The 22,929-nt window shown below is 62.2% G+C and overlaps 2 protein-coding genes across 2 annotated transcripts; one reads left to right on the forward strand and one right to left on the reverse strand.

Moving 5' to 3' along the window:
• The first annotated feature begins 422 nt into the window (after positions 1-422).
• Positions 423-17,510, forward strand: HDAC6 (histone deacetylase 6). The gene is made up of 28 exons (XM_029067614.2): positions 423-607; positions 816-950; positions 1,149-1,237; positions 1,447-1,531; positions 8,120-8,160; positions 8,925-9,021; positions 9,169-9,266; positions 9,463-9,567; positions 9,881-9,949; positions 10,080-10,206; positions 10,380-10,445; positions 10,593-10,652; positions 10,943-11,032; positions 11,217-11,323; positions 11,531-11,598; positions 11,874-12,120; positions 12,214-12,342; positions 12,477-12,645; positions 12,832-12,965; positions 13,131-13,199; positions 13,382-13,574; positions 13,787-13,936; positions 14,224-14,398; positions 14,556-14,899; positions 15,138-15,260; positions 15,500-15,646; positions 15,728-15,856; positions 16,763-17,510. The coding sequence occupies exons 1-28, from the start codon at positions 524-526 to the stop codon at positions 16,829-16,831; spliced, it is 3,399 nt and encodes a 1,132-aa protein (XP_028923447.1). The 5' UTR covers positions 423-523; the 3' UTR covers positions 16,832-17,510.
• Positions 17,511-19,118: 1,608 nt separating this feature from the next.
• Positions 19,119-22,925, reverse strand: PCSK1N (proprotein convertase subtilisin/kexin type 1 inhibitor). Its single transcript, XM_029067145.2, has 3 exons — positions 22,769-22,925; positions 19,788-20,266; positions 19,119-19,655 (listed from the first exon to the last, which is right to left on the reverse strand). Exons 1-3 carry the CDS (start codon positions 22,859-22,861, stop codon positions 19,394-19,396), a joined length of 834 nt encoding a protein of 277 aa, XP_028922978.1. The 5' UTR covers positions 22,862-22,925; the 3' UTR covers positions 19,119-19,393.
• Positions 22,926-22,929: the final 4 nt, after the last annotated feature.

The following is a 22,929-nucleotide window of genomic DNA, read 5'->3' on the forward strand; positions in this document are numbered from 1 at the left end:
GGCCGAGGGGGCGGGGCTGGTTCTGACGCCATCTTCCCGCGCGGCGGCGGCGGGCGGGGCGGGGTGGGGCGGGAGATCCGCCCCGGTGTCCGGGCGTCTGGAGGCGGGCGCGGGCTGGTCCGGGGTGGTGGGGGCCGCGCGGGGCCGCCTGCCGGGCCCCTCAGCGCCTTCGCCGCGCGCCGCCGCGGTAACGCGCCCCGCCCCGCGCGCGAGACCCCCCCCCCCGCACGCGCCCGCCCGCCCGGAGCGCGCGCCGCCGCGCGCCCCCCCCCCACCGCCCGCGAGCGCCCCCTCTGGTCGGGCGGGGGAAGGGCCCGGCCCGGGAGAGGCGGCGCCTGCCGGTCCTGCCCTCCCAATCCCTCCCCATCCCCTCCCTCCCGGCCTGGACCCCCCCCCCTCCCCCGGGCCCACCCCGGGAGAAGCGCCCCCCGACCGTGACGGGGCACCGGGGTGGAGCGGGGGCCGTCAGCCGGCCCCGCCGGGGCCTCCCCCACCCATCCTTTAGAACCCAGGCGGCTCCAAAATGGCCTCCAACAACGGGGAGCCTGCCCCCCGCCCCGGCCCCCGCTCTCCTCCTCCTTCCCACGCCCCCAGCACAACCCCCTCGGTAAGGGGGCAACTTTCCCCGCCGCCCCCTCCCCGGCTCTAAGCTTTCCGGCCCGGATCCCCCCACCCCCGACAACAACCCCACGGCTCCATTTCTTGCAGGAGGTCGCTCGGCGCGGGGGGGACCCGGGTGGGGGGATCCTTAACCGCAGGCCGAACGGTGGTCGTCCGGCCGCCCCCCCCCCCCCCAACCCCCATTCTCTGTGCAGAAACGGGGCAGTAGGAAGGGGACGCTGGCGCCTCCCTGCCGCAGCCCCAGCCTCCCCGACATCAAGAAGAAGGGCAGAATGAAGAAGCTGAGCAAGGGGGCTGAGCAGGAGCTGGTGGCCGGCGTGCGGGGACTGGTAGGTGAGGGGCAAGAAGGGACGTTGCCCTGTTGCCCCGGGCCCGGCCGCTGCCGCACTCCCTGCTCTCCTCCCCCTTCCCTCCTCCCGGGGGAACCTCTCACCGTTCGGCCCGTCGGGGTGACCCCCTCCCACCCCGAAGGGGTCCGGGCCCAGAGCCCCCCGAAGTCTGAGGCCTCCTCTGTCACGCCGCTGCAGGAGCTGGGCTCAGAGGCGGCGGTGCCCACGGGGACGGGCTTGGCCTGTGAGGAGCAGCTCAGCGAATTCCATTGTCTGTGGGACCAGAGGTGAGACCTGTCTTGCCTCTCTTGTCCCTTCGGGTTCTCTTAGAGGTGACAACCCCAGGGTGTCTGGAGATCTTGGGCAGGGAAGGGGAAGGCCAGCGAGTCCTCCTGTTGAGCCATTCTCCACCTCCCTATGCTTCTCCTCCCCATCCTCCTCCTCCCCATCCTCCTTCTCTTCCTCCCCATCCTCCTCCTCCTCCTTCTCTTCCCAGTTTTCCCGAGTGCCCAGAGCGGCTACATGCTGTGCGGGAGAAGCTGGCACAGTACCAGCTGCTGGAGCGCTGCACCCCCGTGCAGGTGAGCGGCCTAGGTCTTGTTTCTGACCGGGTAGTAGGAGGGAGGTGGGAAGGGCGGAAGGGCGGAGGTTTGAGGCCCCTGCCCCCCATCTTGCAGGCCCTTCTCAGTCCTCCTCATCCATTGCCCCCTTTCGTACCTTAGACATCAATAATAATAATAGTAATTGTGGTATTTGTAGAGCACCTACTCTCTGCCGAGCACCGTTTGAAGCGCTGAGGTTGATGCGAGGTAATCAGGTTGGACACAGTCCCTGTCCCACATGGGGCTCACAGTCTTAATCCCCGTTTTACAGGTGAGGCAACTGAGGCGCAGAGAAGTTAAGTGACTTGCCCAAGGTCACAGAGCAGACAGGTAGCAGAGCTGGGATGAGAACCCACTTCCTTTGACTTCCAAGGCCGTGCTCTTGCCGCTAGGCCCCGCTGCTTCTCCGTTGGCCATCCTCTCGACCTTAGCTTTACCCACTCAGTGTGCTCTTGGTTCTCATTCTGTCTTTCCTGCTGATCCTCAGTTTCTTCTGCTGCCACCTCTTCCTCTCCCTCATCCTCACCCTTTTGCTGTGACTTTCCCTTAAAGCTCAGTTATGGCTCCTCTCCCCTAATCCCCTCAGGGAGCTCATCCTATCACAGGGTTTCCACTGTCACCACTCTTCCAGAAGGCTCCCAAATCTACATTTACTTTAGCATGGCCCAGCGGAAAGAGCACGGGCCTGGGAGTCAGAAGACCTGGGTTCTAATCCCTGCTCTGCCATTTGCCATGTGATCTTGGGCAAGTCAGTTTCCTTCCCTGTGCCTCAGTTCCCTCATCTGCAAAATGGGGATGCAAAATCCATTCTCCCTCCTACTTAGATGGTGAGCCCCGTGTGGGACCCTGATTGTCTTGTATCTCCCAGCACTTAGCACGGCACGGGGCACATAGTAAAGACATCACCCATACCAGTTTTTATCATTTTTATTGTATCTTCAGCCTGGACCTCTTACCTGCCCTGCAGGACCTCTTCCCTGAATGACCTGCCAGCACTTTCAACTCAGTCTGTCTCAAACTGAACTCCTCATCCTGACCTCCTAAATCTCCTCTTTCTAACTTTTCTATCCCTGCCAACATCCCCATCCTCCTTGTCCAGAAAACTCACAACCTTGGTATCATCACTGACCCCTGCCGTGTACCGCCATCATTCAGTCTGGCTCTAAATCCGGCGGGTTCTTCTTGTGTAGTATTTCACAGATTTCCCCTCTCCTTCCCCTTCTTCCCCACTCCAGTGGGATAATGTAACAGCCTTCTTCCTGGCCACCTTCACCTCTGGCCTCTTTCCTCTTCAACTTATTTTCCACTCAGCTGCTTATAGCTTTTTAAGAGGTTGATCGGTCCCCATGACTTCCCTCTCCCAAAGTCTCCCAAGACTACTCCTTTCTTCTTGCGTAAAAGCAAAACTCCTAACAGTTGGCTTTAAGGCTCTCCCCCGAGTTGACTCCCACTCTCTTCTCACGCTGTGCCCGAGTGTACTCGTTCCTCCTTCCCAGCAGAGCGTCTAACTATCCCTAGCTCACAACTCTCCCGCCTCCAAACCATTGCTCGTGCCTTTCCCTCTGCGTGGAAGAAGCAGCAGCGTGGTCTGATAGGAACCGGAGACAAGGGATCTGGTTCTCATCCTGACTCTACCACTTGCCCGTTGCGTAACCTTGGGCACTTAAGAAGTCACTTAACTCCTCTGGGCCTCGGTTTCTTCTTATGTAAAGTGGGGTTTCAATATCTTTTCATTCAGTCGGTCGTATTTATTGAGCGTTTACTGTGTGCTGAGCACTGTCCTGAGCGCTTGGGAAAGTACAGTACAACAATAAAACAATAAAATATAATCTCCCTCCCTCATTGACTGAGTCCCATGTGGGGACGGGCAATATGCGTGACCTGATTATCTGTAAGATCGATATGGGCATGGAACGTGCCTGCTAATTATGTTGTATTGTGCTCTCCCAAGTGCTTAGTACAGAGTACTGCACATAGTAAGTTCTCAATAAATGCTTGGAGATAATGATTGATTATTATTAATCAATTATCAATCCGACCCCAGCACACTGCATGTTAAATAAGCACTGTAATTATTATTAGTACTTAATTGCTTATTTTTAATTAGCACCATTATCTTACACTTGTAATAATGACAAAATGGTATTTGTTAAGCACCCACTGTGTGCAAAGCAGTGACTAACACAGAGCTTCTTATCTTCCCAACTAAACCCTGTCCTTCCCCTGACTTTCCCATCACTGTAAGCGGCACCACCATTCTTCCTGTCTCACAAGTCCGTAACCTTGGCGTTATCCTTGACTCCCCTCACTCATTTAGCCCCCATCTTCAATCCTTTACTAAATCCTGTTGGTTCGATCTTGACACCGTCACTAAAATCCACTCTTTCCTCTCCATCCAAACTGCTACTATATTAATCCAGATACCCTATCCCACCTTGATTACTCTATCAGCCTCCTTGCTGATTTCCCAGCCTCCTGTCTCTTCCCCTCTCCAGTCCTCCCCTTCTCAGATAATTTTTCTACAAAAATGCTGAGGCTGTGTTTCCCCATTTCTCAAGAAACTCCAGTGGTTGCCCATCCGCTGCCGCATCAAACAGAAATGCCTCATCATTGGCTTTAAAGCCCTCAATCACCTTGCCCTCTCCCAGAACTTTCTCTCAACTGTTCTACTACAGCCCAGCCGGCACACTTCGCTCTTCTAATACCACCATTCTCACTGTACCTCCGTCTCGTCTATCTCGCCGTCGACTGTTCGCCCACATCCTGCCTCTGGCCTGGATCACCCTCCCTCCTCACATCCGACAGACAATTACTCTCCTCAACTTCAAAGCCTTATCGAAGGCCTTCCCCGACTAAGCCCACCTTTCCTCTTCTCCCACTCCCTTCTGGGGTTGCCCTGACTGGCTCCTTTTATGCCCCATCCCAGTCCCACAACACTTATGCCCGTATCTGGAATTCATTGATTTATATTGTCTGCCTCCTCCTCTAGATTGTAAGCTCGGTGTGGGCGGGGAATGTGTCTGTTTATTGTTATATTGTACTCTCCTAAATGCGTAGTACAGTGCTCTGCACTTAGTAAGCACTCAATAAATACAATTGACCGACTGACTACTAAGCGCTGAGGTAGATGCAAGGTAACGACATAGTCCTCGTTAGTCTTAGCGGGAGGGAGAACAGATATCATACCCCTCTTTTATAGATGAGGAAACTGAGGCCTGGAGAAGTATGACCTAGTGGATAAAGGCATTACCTTCAGCTCATTGCTACCTGTCTCCCCCACTCTAGACTGTAAGCCTGTTGTGAGCAGGGAATGTGACTGTTTATTACTGTATTGTGCTCTCCCAAGTGCTTAACACAGTGCTTTGCACAGAGTAAGTGCTAAAGAAATACAACTGAATGAATGAGTGACTAAGGTATAGGCCTGAGAGGACCTGGGTTCTAATCCCGGCTCCACCACTTGCCTGCTGTGTGACCTTGGGCAAGTCACTTAGCCTCTCTGAGCCTCGATTACCTCACCTCTAAAATGGGGATTAAGACTGAGCGCCATGTGGGACGTAGACTGCGTCCAACCTGGTTAGCTTATATATCTACTCCAGCGCTTAGCGTAGTGCCGGACACATTGTAAGCACCTAAATACCACAAAGAAAAGAAAAAAGTGATTTTCCCAGAGTCACAGAGCAGGTAAATGGCAGAGCTGGGATTAGAACCCAAGTCTTCTGACTCCCAGGCCTGTGCTCTTTCCCGTAGGCCAAGCTGCTTTTCTGTTTACAGTATTTTGTATTTGTCAGTTTTGGTCTCTCCTACAGGAGCGTGAGCTCCTCAAGGCCAGGGAGCAAGTCTTTCATGCCTAATGCATTTTTCCAAGTGTCCAGTCCAGTGCTGAGCACACGGTAACCACGGGGCGGAGAGAGCCGTGGCTCCTCCAGCCGGGTGAACTGGACCCATCCCGGGGCTCAGGTTGGACCAGTGAGTTTCCAGTCAGGGCCTCAAAGATGCAGACTGGTGGCTTTCTGGCTTGGTAGCCCTCTGAACACTCATTCATTCAATTCAATAGTATTTATTGAGCGCTTACTATGTGCAGAGCACTGTACTAAGCGCTTGGGATGAACAAGTCGGCAACAGATAGAGACAGTCCCTGCCGTTTGACGGGCTTACAGTCTAATCGGGGGAGACGGACAGACGAGAACAATGGCACTAAACAGCGTCAAGGGGAAGAACATCTCGTAAAAACAATGGCAACTAAATAGAATCAAGGCGATGTACAATTCATTAACAAAATAAATAGGGTAACGAAAATATATACAGTTGAGCGGACGAGTACAGTGCTGTGGGGATGGGAAGGGAGAGGTGGAGGAGCAGAGGGAAAAGGGGAAAATGAGGCTTTAGCTGCGGAGAGGTAAAGGGGGGATGGCAGAGGGAGTAGGGGGGAAGAGGAGCTCAGTCTGGGAACGCCTCTTGGAGGAGGTGATTTTTAAGTAAGGTTTTGAAGAGGGAAAGAGAATCAGTTTGGCGGAGGTGAGGAGGGAGGGCGTTCCAGGACCGCGGGAGGACGTGACCCGGGGGTCGACGGCGGGATAGGCGAGACCGAGGGACGGTGAGGAGGTGGGCGGCAGAGGAGCGGAGCGTGCGGGGTGGGCGGTAGAAAGAGAGAAGGGAGGAGAGGTAGGAAGGGGCAAGGTGATGGAGAGCCTTGAAGCCTAGAGTGAGGAGTTTTTGTTTGGAGCGGAGGTCGATAGGCAACCACTGGAGTTGTTTAAGAAGGGGAGTGACATGCCCAGATCGTTTCTGCAGGAAGATGAGCCGGGCAGCGGAGTGAAGAATAGACCGGAGCGGGGCGAGAGAGGAGGAAGGGAGGTCAGAGAGAAGGCTGACACAGTAGTCTAGCCGGGATATAACGAGAGCCCGTAGCAGTAAGGTAGCCGTTTGGGTGGAGAGGAAAGGGCGGATCTTGGCGATATTGTAGAGGTGAAACCGGCAGGTCTCGGTAACGGATAGGATGTGTGGGGTGAACGAGAGGGACGAGTCAAGGATGACACCGAGATTGCGGGCCTGCGGGACGGGAAGGATGGTCGTGCCATCCACGGTGATAGAGAAGTCTGGGAGCGGACCGGGTTTGGGAGGGAAGATGAGGAGCTCAGTCTTGCTCATGTTGAGTTTTAGGTGGCGGGCCGACATCCAGGTGGAGACGTCCCGGAGGCAGGAGGAGATGCGAGCCTGAAGGGAGGGGGAGAGGACAGGGGCGGAGATGTAGATCTGCGTGTCATCTGCGTAGAGATGGTAGTCAAAGCCGTGAGAGCGGATGAGTTCACCGAGGGAGTGAGTGTAAATGGAGAACAGAAGAGGGCCAAGAACTGACCCTTGAGGAACTCCAACAGTTAAAGGATGGGAGGGGGAGGAGGCTCCAGCTTAGGAGACCGAGAATGATCGGCCAGAGAGGTAAGAGGAGAACCAGGAGAGGACAGAGTCCGTGAAGCCAAGGTGAGATAAGGTACGGAGGAGGAGGGGATGGTCGACAGTGTCAAAGGCAGCAGAGAGGTCAAGGAGGATCAGAATGGAGTAGGAGCCATTGGATTTGGCAAGAAGGAGGTCATGGGTGACCTTAGAGAGAGCAGTCCCGGTAGAGTGGAGGGGACGGAAGCCAGATTGGAGGTGGTCTAGGAGAGAATGGGAGTTAAGGAATTCTAGGCATCGATTGTAGACGACTTGTTCTAGGATTTTGAAAAGGAAGGGTAGTAGGGAGATAGGACGATAACTGGAGGGGGAAGTGGGGTCAAGAGCGGGTTTTTTTAGGAAGGGGGAGACGTGGGCATGTTTGAAGGCAGAGGGGAAGGAGCCCTTGGAGATTGAGTGGTTAAAAATAGAAGTTAAGGAAGGGAGGAGGGCAGGGGCGATGGTTTTAAGAAGGTGAGAGGGAATGGGGTCCGAGGCGCAGGTGGAGGGGGTGGCACTTGCGAGGAGGGAGGAGATCTCCTCTGAGGATACTGCAGGGAAGGATGGGAAAGTAGGGGAGGGGGTCGGTGGGGGGGAGGGGAGAGGCGGAGGGGTGACTTTGGGGAGCTCAGACCTGATCGTGTTGATTTTCGTGAGGAAATAGGTGGCCAGATCATTGGGGGTGAGAGATGGGGGAGGGGGAGGAACAGGGGGCCTCAGGAGAGAGTTAAAGGTCCGGAACAACACCTTTGATAGCCCCGACCCAGTTCCCATTCCCCCTAAAGTTCCTGGCCCTCGTGCTCAAAGTGAGTCGGCGCCTCTGCACGGTGGGTGCTTCTTTAATGCTGCCGTTGATGACGATCGTTCAGTCAATCAATCAGTCATATTTATTGAGAATTTACCGTGCACGGAACGCTGTACTAAACGCTTGGGAGAATACAACAGTATAACAGAGTCGGTGGACACGTTCCCTGCCTACAGTGAGCTTACGGTCTAGAGGGAGCTGAAGATGTTGATGGAGATGGAGATTTTGAGCCCCTCCCACCCCCGGGGTGGGAATCGGGGAAGGCGAGTGAGGTTGAGTCAGGCTACCGCTCTCCGTTCCAAACGGCCCCCCATCTTTCCCTGTCTCCGCAGGCCCGGCCGGCCACCCAGGAGGAGCTGCTGCGGGTGCACAGGTGAAACCTGAGCGCCGGTCCCGGATCACTCTGTCTTTCCTGCCTGGCCAACTCCTTTCCCCTCCCCTGCCCTTCCCTTCCCTCCCCACCTCTCCCCAGATTTCCTGGTCCCCGATGGGGCTCGTTTTGGTGGAGGCAGCGGTGCCCCTGACCTAGAGTTGATCCAGGTCAAAATGGAAGTACTGCAGTGGCCCGTGGGCTGCTGGGCCACTGAAGCCCGGCCAAGTTGCCTTTGTGCCACCCCGACCTGGCCCTGCCCCGAGGACTCCGGTCCCACGAGAGATCGCCCCCAGCCATCCCTTGCCAGTGGGCTCTCCGGGGGACCAGGCTGTCGGCAGCAGGGAGGCAGCGAGGCCTGGTGGAAAGAGCCAGGGACTCGGGGACTCTGCCCCTGGCCCGCTGGGTGACTTTGGTCAGTTGCTTAACCTCTCTGGCCTCAGTCTTCTCATCTCTAAAATGAGAAAACTCTCATTTCCCTTCCCCTTGTGGGTCAGGCATCATAGCCGAGTCAGTTGTTTCATACCTTCCCCAGACTTAGCACGGGGCTTGGTACCTAGTAAGTGCCTATTCAGTACCCTAACTAAAAAGGAAGGGAAGGGACTGAGCACCTGATCCCTGATTCTCCCCTTTCACCCCTACTCAACCCCTGGGTTTGAGAGAGAACGAGAGGGGAGAGAGTGAGCGTGAGAGTGCCACGAGGGCACCTGGGAATGTATGTCGATTCTGCCCTTGCCACCCACCCGAACGCCCCTCCCCTCCCCCAGCCAGGAGTTCCTGAAACTAATGGAGTCGACCCAGCAGATGAGTGAAGAGGAGCTGAGGGCCCTGGCTGACACCTATGACTCAGTTTTCCTTCACCCCGTGAGTAGCACGTGTCCAAGATTCCCAGGTTCAGCCCTTGAGGCGATGGGGTAGGGGGTAGGCCTGGGGACTTGGGCCGGCTCTCCGCTCCAGCCCCCGCGCGTCCCCTAACCAGGTGTGGGGCTGCGCGGCCGTCTTCTCCCGCAGAACTCGTATGCGTGTGCTCGCCTGGCCACGGGTACGGTGCTGCAGCTCGTCGACATGGTCATGGCAGGGGAGGTGCGCAACGGGCTGGCTGTGGTCAGGTAAGCCTGGAGCCCGAGGGGCCTGAGCTGGGTCTTCACCTCCGTCCGGGGCCGTTCCCTGAGGGGCGGGGGGTTAGTCCGTAGCTGTGGGCGCCCCCGCCCCGATGCCAGACCGACACGGTTCCCCGCTTCGGGTCGGGCCGGGGGCTAGGGCTGGAGCTCCGTCCACCGAGATGGCCTGGTTTCTGTCCTGCAGGCCCCCCGGCCACCATGCCCAGCGAGAGCGCATGGATGGCTACTGCATGTTCAACCACCTGGCCGTCAGTGCTCGGCACGCCCAGGAGAAGCATCAGGTCGAGCGGTGAGTGGTGGTGGAAGCGCGGCCCTGGGCCCAGGTGGATGAGGCGGGAGTAGGGAACGGGGGTGGCCACACGGCTCGGGAAGCTGGGCGGCCTGGGCTCGGTTTCCACAGCCCGCGGGTTAGAGCCGATCCCCCTCTGACCTCCTCTACCACCATTCATTCATTCAATACTATTTATTGAGTGCTTACTATGTGCAGAGCACCACCATCTTCCTGTGCCTCTGGTTGCCCTTTGGTGGCTCTGCCTTTCAGCCGATTTCTCCCCGGGCCCTCCCCCGAGGCAAGAATCCTGAACCTTGACCTCTCCCCGTAGGGTCCTCATCGTGGATTGGGACGTTCACCACGGCCAAGGCACCCAGCGCATCTTTGACCAGGACTCCAGGTGCAGCCCCCCAGGCCTGGAGCCATGGCCTCAGGGGAGGGGGAGGGGTGCATCGGGACGAGGGGCGGTTCAGGGACCGAGGCGAGTGAGCCCCTGCTTGACCTGTGTTCCCCGGCCTCCCTCCCCGCAGCGTCCTGTACTTCTCCATCCACCGTTACGAGCATGCTCGTTTCTGGCCTCACCTGCCCGAGTCAGATTGGCGGGCCGCGGGCATCGGCCGGGGCCGGGGCTACACCATCAACGTGCCCTGGAACCAGGTGAGTTCCTGGGCGGGACCGAGAGTCGGCAAAGTGCCCGCCGCCCCCTGGCATCCTAGAGTGGGCTAGGTCCTGGCCTCAAACCTGGACCCCTGGACCGAGGCCTGATGGGATGGGGGTCGTCTTCGGGGAGGCGGGGTGTGGGAGGGCCTCAGCGTCCGCCTCCTCCGCAGGTGGGGATGAGGGATCCAGACTACATCTCGGCCTTCCTTCACCTGCTCCTGCCTGTCGCCTTTGAGGTACCGGGGTGGACGGAGGGGAGCCCGGCGGGAGCTCGATGCAGAAATCCCCGGGGGCCTGGGAGGAAGGGAGTGGAGCCACCACTACGCTCTGCTCCCCTTCCCCGTCTGTCCTTCTCCCCGACTGTCCTCCTTCCTTGCTTACAGTTCCAACCCCAGTTGGTCCTAGTCGCTGCTGGCTTTGACTCCATGATGGGGGACCCCAAGGTAGGAAAAGCCTCCCCAACTTTCCTGACCCAGGGATGGGGACGTCCCGAGCTCCTCATGCCCCTCGTGGCTTTTTCTCTCTGAGGCAGCAGAGGGAAGAGGGTGCTGGGCTGGGAGCCCCAGCCGGGATCTCGGGTGTCCCCATCTCAGTCTCCCACGTGGCTCAAGCAGAGAGGACTTCTCTGGGGCGTGGGGGGTGTCAGCTCCCATCCCGGGAGTTCACGGGCTGATGGCTGTGGGAGGCCGACCCCAACACACCCTTTTCCCTCCCTCTTCCTCCCCCTCCACAGGGGGAGATGGCCGCCACTCCAGCATGCTTTGCTCACCTCACCCACCTACTCATGGGCCTCGCCGGGGGGAAACTCATCTTGTCCCTGGAGGTGAGTGAGCCCTCTCTGCTCGTCAGTCTGCCTAGAAGTAGGGGAAGCCCAGGCAGCCAGTCCCAGGCCTGGCAGGCGGTGGTGCTGGGCCCTAGAAGTGAGAGAGAGTCAGTAGGGTGGGAAAGGGAGAAGTGGGAGCCGGACCCCTCCGCCACAGCCCGGACTGGATTCTCATCCTCCATAGGGCGGCTATAACCTGCGTTCCCTCGGGGAGGGCACCAGCACAGCCCTCAAGAGCCTGCTAGGGGACCCCTGCCCCCTCCTTGAGGCGCCTGGTCCCCCATGTCAAAGGTGAGAGGAGGAGAGGTGGCGGATCCACGGGAGGGAGGGGAGGGGAAGGAGATATGGAGGGCCGGGGGGAGGGGAGGTGGCCCAGGAGCCGGGGTGAGCAAAGAGAAGCAGCCCAGGGTGGTGGAGGCGGCTGGGGAGCAGGGTTCTGCGGCCTTCCTTTGCCCTGTGGGAGTCCTATCCCTCGTCAGCGCTCCTTTCTCCCTTCAGCGCTCTGGCCTCCGTGTCTCACGCCCTGGCGGCTCACCAGCGTTACTGGAGGGTCCTCGAGAGGCACGGTAAAGCCCCAGTCTCCTCGTGGTCCCTGCTGCCCCGGGCCCCTGGAAAGACCAGAAAGACTGGGCTGTGACTCTCCCCGGGGCCTCCGTGGTTCTCCTCTTCTAGTCTGGTCAGTCCCGCCCCTCCCCGCCACGCCCCGTCCGGCCCGGCCCCGCTCTCCGCTCTCCGTCTCTTTCCTTTCCCCTCCCTGCACCCGGGGGCGAGGTCCTACTCTGGTTTGCCGACGTGGGAGAGGGAGGAGGGGGCTGGTTGGATCCGCTCTTCCCGTCCCCAGTCGAAACTCCTTCCACTCCTGAGGAGCCTGAGGTGGCGGGGGAGGAGGGAGAGGAAGAGAAGGAGGAGGAGGAGGAGAAGGAAGAGGAAGAGAAGGCGGCAGGGGGTCCGAGGCCCGCCATAGCCCCCAAGGAGCTGGCAGCCACCCTGGATCGGGTGATGGAGGAGGTGCTGCGGCCTCCGCCCCTGGCCCGGACGGGCCTGGTGTATGACCCGACGATGATGGAGCATTACAACATGTGGGACAGGTACGGGGGTCGGGGAGAGAGCCGGGGGCCCGGGGTTCACCTCGGCCTGCCCGGCACTGACCCTCCCGCCTGCCTCTTCCCCCGGTCTCCCAGCCACCACCCGGAGCTCCCGCAGCGCATTTCCCGGATCGCCCAGCGCCACGCCGAGCTGGGGCTCACCCAGCGCTGCCGGGCCCTGCCCGCCCGTCTCGCCTCTGACCAGGAGCTGCTGCTGTGCCACAGGTGGGGGCCGGGCCCGGGGGCACATCGAGGCGGGAAAGGGAGGGAAGGGGGCGAGAGTGCTGAGAGGGGGGCGGGCCAGGCAGGTGCCACCCTGGAGCCGTGCTGACTGCCCACTGCCCGCCTCCTCCCCGCAGCCCCGAGTACGTGGAGCAGATGAGGGCTACCAGTGGGCTGAAGCCGCGGGAGCTGCACCGCGAGGGCGAACGCTACAACTCCATCTACATCGCGCCCCGCTCCTTCCACTGTGCCCAGTTGGCCGCCGGCTCCGCCTGCAGCCTGGTGGAGGCCGTGCTGGACGGACAGGTGGAGGGACCCAGACGGCCTGCCGCCGCAGCCCGCGGGAGAGATGGGGGGTTGGGGGTGGGGATGACCCTGTGCCCTTGGAGCGGGTGGCCCCCGGGGGTGGTCTGGCGGGCCAGGGTGGAGTTGGAAGAGCCGCGTGAGGGGAGGCAGAGCGCCGATGGGTCCTCTCTCGGCTTCCCTTCCCAGGTGCGGAACGGCGTGGCCATCGTCCGGCCCCCCGGGCACCATGCCGAGAGGGATACCGCCTGCGGCTTCTGCTTTTTCAACTCGGTAGCCGTGGCTGCTCGCCACGCCCAGCAGCTGGCCGGCCGGCCCCTGCGGTGAGGGGCTGGGAGCCGGAGGAGGGAGGGGAAGGGGAGGAAGGCTGAGGCAGCAGAGATCTCCCGGGACCCCGCTCCTCTTCCTGCTCCCGCCCACTCCGGGCTGGGAGTCGACCCCCTCTGCCTCCGTGCCCCCACCCTTCTCACCCTGCCCCGGCCCCGCAGGGTCCTGATCTTGGACTGGGACGTTCACCACGGCAACGGAACCCAGCACATGTTCGAGGAGGACCCCAGGTGAGCCCTGCCCCCTGGAGAGGATGCGTAGGCCTGGGCGATGGGGAACGGGGAAAGGCCGGGACCTGTCCGGCTTGTCAGGGAGCGAGGTGGTCGGGGATGATGCCGGTACCCGCTGGCTCGTACCCGGGGCTGGCCCGCGGGGCATTCCTCTCCCCCTGACCGTGCCCCTTGCCCCACAGCGTGCTGTATGTCTCCCTGCACCGCTACGACCACGGCTCCTTCTTCCCCACCTCTGAGGACGGGGACAGCAGCCAGACGGGCCGGGGCCGGGGCGAGGGCTTCACTCTCAACGTGCCCTGGAATGGGCCCCGCATGGGGGACCCCGAGTACCTGACTGCCTTCCACCGCATCATCATGCCCGTTGCCTATGAGGTGAGGGAGGGCTTGGGGGTGGGGCGCCGTAGGACTCCCACCCCCACCCTGCCCCACCTCGGGGCTCCCGTGCCCCCGAGCCCGGTGCCGCTCCCAGTCTTTTCCCAGAGCACAAATACCACCTTTCCTCCTCCTCCCGTGTTGCCCGTCTCTTCTTCCTTTCTCCTCCTTCACAGTTGGTGCCTCAGTTTCCCTCATCCCTTATGTTTCAGTTCAACCCCGAGCTGGTCCTGGTGTCCGCTGGATTTGACGCAGCCCGCGGGGACCCGCTGGGGGGCTGCCAGGTCACCCCCGAGGGCTATGCCCACATGACCCACCTGCTGATGGGGCTGGCGGGCGGCCGGCTGGTCCTAGTCCTGGAGGTAAATAGGCGTGATCAAGCCCAGCCGCTGTGGGTGAGGGTGGGCGGAGGGAGGGTCGAGATGGGGCTTAGGGGGCATACGGTTCCTACTCTTCCCACGGATGTTTGGAAAGGTTGTCCCTGTGCTGCTCCAAGTCCCAGGGCTGGAAACCAGAGCAGAGTCCTAGAAGACTGGGTGCTATTCTGGATTGGAGCGGGGGGATCTGGGAAGGGCAGTTCCCACTCCTCGGGCCAGCGGGCAAACTCGCCGCAAACTAGCGTCGCCGACCTCCCTTCTCACCCCCCTAGGGTGGCTACAACCTGTCGTCCATCTCCGAGTCCATGGCCATGTGCACCCGCACGTTGCTGGGGGACCCACCCCCGGTGCTTCCCTGGCTCCGCCCACTGCACCCGGGAGCCCTGGAATCTCTTGCCCAAGTCACCCGGATCCACCGCAAGTACTGGCAGAGTCTGCGGCTCAACGGTGAGTGCTACCTCGGGGCCCCGGCCCGTCCTCTCCTGAGGAGCGGGGGGAGGGTCGGCCTGCGGGATCCCAAGGCGGTCTCCTATAGCTGCCTCCTCCCCAAGTGCCCGCTGAGGCTCCCTGAGGCCCACTGGTCATGAGTCCTTTCCTTGGCCAGTCCCTAGGGCTCCGGAAGACTCAAACCTGGGGCAGCTGGCTGCATCCGGAGCCATCCCGAAGCAGCGTTCACCGCCGGGGCCCGCGGCGGGGGGCTTCGGGACGGGGCCGGCGTCGCCGGGGCCGCCCGCCGCTGGGACCGCGACAGAGCGGGCCGCGGAGGCGGTGGGGGTCCAAGAGACCGGGGGGCAGCCGGCCGAGGGGCCCCCCCGGGAGGAGCCGGGCCCCGTAGTGGAAGACATCCTGAGCCTGAAGGTGCTGAAGCTGGGCGATGGGCTCCCGGAAGCAGCAGGAGCGATGGATGCCCATGGGGCGGAGCCCCTTGCCCCTGAAGGAGGGCCTCAGGTACAGAGACGTCAGGAGGTGGGACCTCCATGCTGGGGGGAATCCACCCTCTGCGTCCTCCCTCGTTCATCGGGCCTTGGGGGGGAGAGAGCAGAACCCCACCTCAACCCTCCACGGAACCCTCCAGTAACCCCCTGGAGGCGGTGACTGGTGATGAGTGAGTGCGGGGGGGGATGTGGGGAGAGGGGAGGGGGAGCGGCCGTGGTCATCCCAGTTTTCCTGTTTTCCATTTTTCCAGGAGCCCCTGGCCCCAGAGGGCTCCCAGGATGGGGAGCTGCTGGGAGAAGCGGCTGGTGGCTGCTCTGCCCCTATATGGCTGGAAGTCACCGGGCATGAACAGGAAGAGCCGGGAGCTGATTCGGTGATTAACGTCCGAGGCCTAGTTGAAATTTGCCTTCCAGACTCCTAGGTTCTTTTCCTGCTCAGGCCACTCCTCTTCTCCCCAGGCCTCGGTTTCCTCTTCAGCGCCTCGGGCATCACCGACACCCTTGGCCAGGAGCGGGGGCGCGGGGGGATGCTCTTGGAGAAGGGCGTCAGGAAGGGACTGGCGAGGGGAAGATGAAGCCCACCCTTCACTGACCTTCCTTCCTCCCAATCTAGGGCACGTTCTGTGCAGTGACCCCCTTGTCCTGGTGCCCTCACCTGACCTCAGTGTGCCCGGTGCCCGCCGGCCACCTGGATGTCACCGGGCCCTGCCAGGATTGCGGTCTCCCCCTGGAGAACTGGGTCTGCCTCTGCTGCTACCAGGTGTGGCGTCGAGCCTGACAGAGCGTGGGGCCGGGGGAGGGCGGACCCCTTGGGCACCAACTGACCCACCCTTTCCCCTAGGTCCACTGTGGCCGCTACATCAACGCGCACATGGTGCGACACTTTGAGACGTCAGGGCACCCCCTGGTACTCAGCTTCACGGATCTCTCCGTCTGGTGCTACAACTGTGAGGACTACGTGCATCATGAGGTGAATTGCGCCGGTCCTTGGGCACGCCGCGGGGCTGGGGGAACAGGGAGGCCCGGGATTGCCAGGGTTTTCCTCAGTAGGCGTGAAATAGTGGTACCAGAACTTCAATAATAATCATCATCATTAATAATAATTGATAATGATAGTGGTGTTGGTTAAGTGCTTATTTATGTGCCAAGCACTGTATGAAGCACTTGGGTAGATACAAGATACTCAGATTGGAGACAGTCCCCGTCCCAAATGTCTAAAGGGGTGGGAACGGGTATTGAATTCCCATTTTACAGATAAGGAAATTGAGGCTCAGAGAAGTTTAATAATAATGATGATATTTGTTAAGCGCTTACTTAGAGCCCGGGCTTGGGAGTCAGAGGTCGTGGGTTCTAATCCCGACTCCGCTGCTTATCAGCTGGGTGACTTTGGGCAAGTCACAACTTCTCTGGGCCTCAGTGACCTCATCTGTAAAATGGGGGTGAAGACTATGAGCCCCACACGAGGCAACCTGATTACCTTTATCTCCCCCGGTGCTTAGAACAGTGCTTGGCACATAGCGCTTAAATACCATAATAATAATAATAATTATTCTATGTGCCAAGCACTGTTCTAAGCACTGGGCTAGATAGCAGGTAATCAGGTTGTCCCACATGGGGCTCACAGTCATAATCCCCATTTTACAGATGAGGTCACTGAGGCACAGAGAAGTTAAGTGACTTGCCCAAAGTCACACAGCTGATAAGTGGCGGAGTCGGGATTAGAACCCAGGTGCTGTGACTCCCGGGCTTGCGGTCTAGGCCACGCTACTTCCTGGGTGGAGGGGGTGATCTTCTGGACCGTTCCGTTGAGGGTGGCGGGGTGGGGCCCCAGGCCAAGGCCCTGAACCATCCTGACCGATTTTCACCCTTGGCTCAGGCTCTGTTGGAGGCCAAGAACGTGGCACACCGGCTGAAATTTGGGGAGAACATGCCAACATCACAGTAAGCCTTGGGACAGGCCCCCCCCAGGAAGCCGCCGTCCCCTTGCCTCGCTTCGGCTTAGGCTGGCACCTCCTCCCGTCGAAGGCGAGACCGTAAAGCCCCAGCTTCCCCGGAACGGTTCCTGGGCCCTGGTGTCCTGGTTTTTAATCACTTCTCTGCCGGTCCCTCGCCAGCCTGATTTGGCCTCTGTCCCCTCCCGTTTCTCTGTTTCAATCTTTCTGTTCTATATCCGGCCCACATCTCAGTCCCCCTCCAGTCGGCCTCGGACAACCCTTAAAGGACCGGAAGCTTTTCCGACGGCACCCGTCCCCCTCCGGTATGCCTCGGATAACCCTAAGGACTGGAAACTGTCCCGATGGCACCAGCAGAGTTGGGGGGCCCCCAGCTTGAAAGACGAGCGCTCGCGGCCTGTGCCGTCTGTCTCGGCCTGCCAGCGTCGGCGCCGTGAGAGAGGGAGGGTCCCAAGCAGCCGCGGGCGGGGACGAGTCCCCAGGAAGCTGGGGTCCTGAGCCAGGGGCGCGCCGGTCGGCACTGGGAGACAGGAGACGGGCTGGGGGTCGGGCGCTCGGACCCTAGGCCTCCTTTCCTGGATTCCCTGCTGCCCAGCCAACTCCTTGCCCTGCTCCTGCTTCTCCCCCTCCACCTCCCCCCCCCGGCATTTATAATAAATATTATTCTCATCACAGGGGCCCCTCCTACTTGTCAGGCTTGGGCCGCCTCTCCCGGCCCTGGGGCGGGGTTGTGGGGGCAGACCGGCTCAGGGAGCAATAGGACCGCCGAGTAGGAGTCGGCTCCGGATCCTGTGGGCCCGGGTCAGGTACGTCCCTGACCGAGACACTGGAGAGGGCAGGGTCGGGGGAGCCGAGCCGGGGGGGGTGGCCCAAGTCAGTCTGTATCTCTTCCCTCCCTGCGGGGCTGGAGTGGCCATAACCGGTGCTGCGTGTGGGGTTCTCCTGGAGCCGGTTAGGGGACGGTGCGTCCTGAAAGCCTTCCCTCTGCCCCCCTCGTCTCTCTCCCCCCGGCTTCCCTCTCTGACCCCTGCTCCCTTCACACTCTGGTCCCGTTCTCTTCCTCTGGCGCTTCCTGGCTGAGAGGCGGCGCTGCTGCCGAGGGTGGCACCGGGTGGAGAGTGTGGGTATCGGGTTCTCCGTGTCTGGAAGCTGGTGGGGAGCTGGTGGGAGACCAGGGGCAGCCGCGGGAGCGTGGGGCTGAGCTCACCGGCCGCGCCCGTCCCTCGGCCGTTCCCCGGGCGCTGCCACGATCCACACCGGGGCTTGGCTCGTCTTGGTGATGGGGCTGCTGCCGCCGCCCGCTAGCCTCATCAACCCCGCTTCTCTGGCTCTGTGCCACCCCGGCTGCCCGCCCGACAGACGGACAGATGCCCGCGGCTCCGGGGCCGGCGCGTCCCGGGGCTGGGGCGCGGTCGACTTGAAGCGACGGGTCTCCGCGAGGAAGATGGAAGGAGCGAGGTGACGCAGGGGGGTGGGAAGAATGGGGGAAGAACTCGGCTCCCCACGCTTCCCACCACCCCCGCCCGGCCGTTGGGCCCACCGGGCTCCGCTGAGGTCCATCCCTGGATGGCGCGGGAGCGGCTGGGCTCCCTTCAGGCCGAGCCCCCGCTCCGCGTCTGCCCCGGACTGCTGTCGGCGCCCCGCGCGGGCCCTGGCTGTTCTCACCTTGGTCCGGGGCAGCCCGAGGGGCACAAGTGCTGGGCTTCCCCTTGCCCCCTCTTCCCCCCCACCCCCCGCAGCGGCAGGAAGAAGAGCGAGTGCAAGCCCCGCCCACACCCCGGCCCGGGTCCCCAGTTGTCCCTCGGACCCCCGCGACTCACCATCGAAGTGGACTTGGTGGGGATCTCCGCCTCTCTCGGTTCTCCCTTGGCAGCAGATGCCCCGTCCTCGGGCCCTCCTGCGGGATTCCGAATCTCTCCCCGGGTCCCCATCTTTCCCCCGCCCCGAGCCCGGCCGGGGTCCCCACCGCCCCGCCTAGGCCCGGGCCTAGGTCCCCGACTCTCACGCCCGCCGGCCCTGGCCGGCCCCTCCCTTCTCGCGGGTCCCTCTCCCGGCGTCGCAGTAACCCGCCCCTGGCGACCCTGACCCCGGACTCAAATCTAGGTTGGCGCTGGAAGCGTCCCTCCAGGCCTAGTCTCCGCGCTGCCCGGCCCATCCCGGCAGGAGGAGGAGGAGAGGGTAGGGAGCCGGGGCCGGAGGTGAGAGGGCGCCGGGGGAGGGAGGGCGGACGTGGAGGCGGAGGGGACGCGTAGCTCGCCGAAGGAGGAGCGGCGGGGAGGCTACGGTAAAATACCTGTCGGGCTGTTTTATTGACACCGAACCGGTCAGGCGCTGGACACTCACAGTGGGTGGGCCACACACGTACACGCACACACACGGAGGGGAGGCGGAGTGGAAGCGGGGGGGGGGGGGGGGGCCGGGCGACGGAGAGGGGCCCGAGGAGGGGGGAGGACACGGGAGGGCGGGAAGGACGGGGGCCACGTGGCCGTCTCCTCCCCCGGGGGTGGCGGTTCCCGGCGGAGGGGACGGGGGCTTCGGGGGAAGCCCCTGGGGCCTCAGTGGGGCCGGTAGCGCTGCACTTGCTGGGCCAGGCCGGCCCCGGGGTGGAGCGGGCCCCGTTTGGGCCTCGTCCGGCCGGAGGCTCCGGGCTCCTCGCCGCCGTCCAGCCTCTTGACTCTCAGCAGCGAGGCGGGGTCGGGCCCCGGGGGCCGCTCGGACCGCAGGTCCCGGCGGAGGCGGCGGGGCCGCGGGTCCCGGCGGGCGGCGTGCGGGGCGGAGGGCTCGCCCGGGCCGGACAAGATGCGGCCCACCAGGTACCTGGGCGGGACAAGCAGATCCCAGCACCCCCCGAGACCGGGCCGCCCCCCGCCCCGCCCCGCCCGCAGCCTCCTTCCTCCCGGGCCCGTCCGGTCCTGCCCGGCCCTCCCTCACCTCCTCCTCCGCCCTTACCGGAGCAGCTCGGGGTCCAGCTCGGCGTCCTCGTCCTCGTCCTCGTCCGGCTCCTCCGGTCCCGGTCCGGCCGCGCCTTCCTCCTGCCGGGAGCGGCCGAGCAGCAGCGCCCGGGCCAGCTGGGCCAGCGGGGGCCCGGGGAGCCCCGGAGGCTCCGGGGGCCCGGGGCCGCGGGCCGGGCCGCCGTCCTCGTAGTCGGGGTCGGGGGGCGGGCCGCCGTCCGGTCCGGGCCCGGGGGCCAGCTCGCTCCACAGTCGCAGCAAGCCGGCCAGGTAGCGGGCTTCCCGCTCCCGCTCCCGTTCCCGCTCCCGCTCCCGCTGCCGGCCGGCCTCCAGCAGCCGTCCCACCGCCCGGGCCAGCGGCTCGGCCCCCGCCGGCTCCGGCCCCGCGGCCGGCAGCATCTCCGCCTCCGACGGGGGCCCCGGCGGCGACGCCCGGCGGAAACGGCGGCCCGCCGCGGCGACCTCCCGGCCCGGAGCCTGCAGAGAGACAGCAACGACGGGAGCGGGGCTCAGGGCCCAGCCCGCGCTTGGGTCGCGGGTCCCCAGCCCCCCGACACCCCTTATTGGCCCGGTGGCTGGGGGCAAGTCACCCCTCTGGGCCTCGGTGCCCTCGTCTGGAAAACAGGGATGAAGACGCCCACGTGGGACGGCCTCATCACCTTGGATCTCCCCCGACGCTTAGAATAATGATCTGGGTATCCGTTAAGCGCTTACTTTGGGCCGAGCGCTGTTCTAAGCGCAGGGGGAGATCCGGGGTCATCAGGTGGTCCCACGCGAGGCTCGCAGTTAAGCCCCATTTTACAGATAATACTAATAATGTTGGTATCCGTTGAGCGCTTACTACGGGCCGAGCGCTGTTCTAAGCGCAGGGGGAGATGCGGGGTCATCAGGTGGTCCCACGCGAGGCTCGCAGTTAAGCCCCATTTTACAGATAATACTAATAATGTTGGTATCTGTTGAGCGCTTACTGTGCGCCGAGCGCTGTTCTAAGCGCTGGGGGAGATACGGGGTGATCAGGTGGTCCCACGTGGGGCTCGCAGTTAATCCCCATTTTACAGATACTAATAATAATGTTGGTATCTGTTAAGCGCTTACTGTGCGCCGAGCGCTGTTCTAAGCGCTGGGGGAGATACGGGGTGATCAGGTGGTCCCACGTGGGGCTCGCAGTTAATCCCCATTTTACAGATACTAATAATAATGTTGGTATCTGTTAAGCGCTTACTGTGTGCAGAGCACTGTTCTAAGCGCTGGGGGAGATCCGGGGTCATCAGGTCGTCCCACGTGAGGCTCGCAGTTAATCCCCATTTTACAGATAATAATAATAACGTTGGTATCTGTTAAGCGCTCACTATGTGCAGAGCACGGTTCTAAGCGCTGGGGGAGATTCAGGGTGATCAGCTTGTCCCACGTGAGGCTCCCAGTTAATCCCCCTTCTACAGATGAGGTAACTGAGGCAGAGAGAAGTGAAGTGACTCGCCCACGGTCACCCAGCTCCAAGTGGCAGAGCCGGGGTTCGAACCCATGACCTGCGACTGCCAAATCCGGGCTCTCTCCCCTGAGCCACCCTGCTCCTCTAAGTGCTCGGTGCACAGTGAGCGCCTAACCAAGACCGTCGTCATCATCATGATCGATTATTATTATTAAGCCCCGCCCCCGGGGCCGGTTAGAGAGGGTGGGCCCCGGAGGGGAAGGGGCGGAGGGGGCTCGGGCCCGGCCCCGCGCGGATGAGAGCGTGTCCACGGCTACTCCTCGCCGACACGCTATATGCCACACCGACACGAGGTTCCCTTCGTTTCCCCGAGCGTGGTACAGTGGAAAGAGCGAGGGTGTGGGAGCCAGAGTTCATGGGTTCGAATCCCGGCTCCGCCACTTGCCGGCTGTGTGACTTTGGGCAAGTCACTTCACTTCTCGGTGCCTCAGGTACCTCATCTGTAAAATGGGGATTAAAACTGTGAGCCCCACGTGGGACAACCTGATTCCCTTGTATCCCCCAGCGCTCAGAACAGTGCTTTGCACATAGTAAGCGCTTAACAAATACCAACACTTCTTATTTTTTTACCTCCATCACACGGGCACCCCGTCACCCATACACACCCTCTGCCCTCCTGACAGAAGGCCGCCCTCACAAGAAGGCCCACGCCGTCTCACTCACGAGCACTTCCACCGAGCAAACCCTCAGCGGTCACCACCCACGTAGCCACCCATCGCCTATCCTCCATTTCACGCTCACACGGTCTGGTTCCCTCTCGGTCGAGCTCCTTCCTCCGTGGGCCGGGCCCTCCACCCCTGGCCTCGAGGTTGCTCGACCGGGGCCGGGGGTCGGGGGGTGGGGGGGTGGGGGGTGGACGGCCGCCGAGAAAACGGCTCGGAGATGGGTTGGGCCGAAATGGGCGTCCGCGAGGGGGAGAGAGCGGGGACGGGGGAGGAAGGGCTAGCGTGGGGAGGGGGCTCCGGCAAGGCACGGGTGAGAAGAAAGGTGGTTCGAACGGCCCCCTCCTTCCAGGCCCGGGCCCGGCACACCGGGCCTTGAGGTGGACGATTCTGACGCAGCAGCCAGAACGACAATCGGCCAGAGGGTCGCAGCCCCCCGGGCGCCGGCACAAGCCCCCCGAGACCCGATCCCTTCGGCCAGCCATAAATACACAACCCGAAATCCAATCGACACCCCCCCCCCCAATCTCTCTCCGTGTCTCTGTCTCTCTGTCTCTGTGAGCTCCCGCCGAGACCTTGGAGAGCGGCAGCGGCTGGGCCCCTCCCTCTGCGGCAGGGCAAAGGATGGGGCCAAGCCGGTGGGGCAGGGCCGGACCCTCGGCTCCCCGGACTCCCTCAGCATCACTTTCTCCCTCCTCTGGGCTCCTCACATCGACCCCAGCCCCTCGAGCCCCCTCCCCGTCCCCCGTCCCCCCCGCCAGTCCGGAGCCGGGCAAGGGACGGGCCGGGGGTGGGGTGGGGTCTTCCCGGGGGGCAGAGCATCCTTACCTTGCCGGTGGCGGGGGGCGGGAGGAGGAGGAGGAGGAGGAAGAGTCCGGCCCCCCAGGCCAGGAGGGTGAGAAGCGGCGACGGGCCCGTCATCCCGGCGGAATGAGGCTGCCCGGGCGAGTGGCGGGGCCGGGGCCGGCGCGGGAGAGCCGCAGCGGGGG

This window comes from Ornithorhynchus anatinus, chromosome 6 (assembly GCF_004115215.2).
Source record: "Ornithorhynchus anatinus isolate Pmale09 chromosome 6, mOrnAna1.pri.v4, whole genome shotgun sequence".
Classification (NCBI taxonomy): Eukaryota; Metazoa; Chordata; class Mammalia; order Monotremata; family Ornithorhynchidae; genus Ornithorhynchus; species Ornithorhynchus anatinus.

Excerpts from the sequence above, each read along its gene's own strand:
- PCSK1N (XM_029067145.2), bottom strand. The coding sequence starts at position 22,861 with ATGACGGGCCCGTCGCCGCTTCTCACCCTCCTGGCCTGGGGGGCCGGA. Across the intron at positions 20,267-22,768 it reads CGCCCCCCGCCACCGGCAAG|GCTCCGGGCCGGGAGGTCGC; the intron begins GTAAGGATGCTC and ends GTCTCTCTGCAG. Across the intron at positions 19,656-19,787 it reads CTGGACCCCGAGCTGCTCCG|GTACCTGGTGGGCCGCATCT; the intron begins GTAAGGGCGGAG and ends TGTCCCGCCCAG.
- HDAC6 (XM_029067614.2), top strand. The coding sequence starts at position 524 with ATGGCCTCCAACAACGGGGAGCCTGCCCCCCGCCCCGGCCCCCGCTCT. Across the intron at positions 9,568-9,880 it reads GAGAAGCATCAGGTCGAGCG|GGTCCTCATCGTGGATTGGG; the intron begins GTGAGTGGTGGT and ends CTCTCCCCGTAG. Across the intron at positions 10,446-10,592 it reads TCCTGCCTGTCGCCTTTGAG|TTCCAACCCCAGTTGGTCCT; the intron begins GTACCGGGGTGG and ends CCTTGCTTACAG.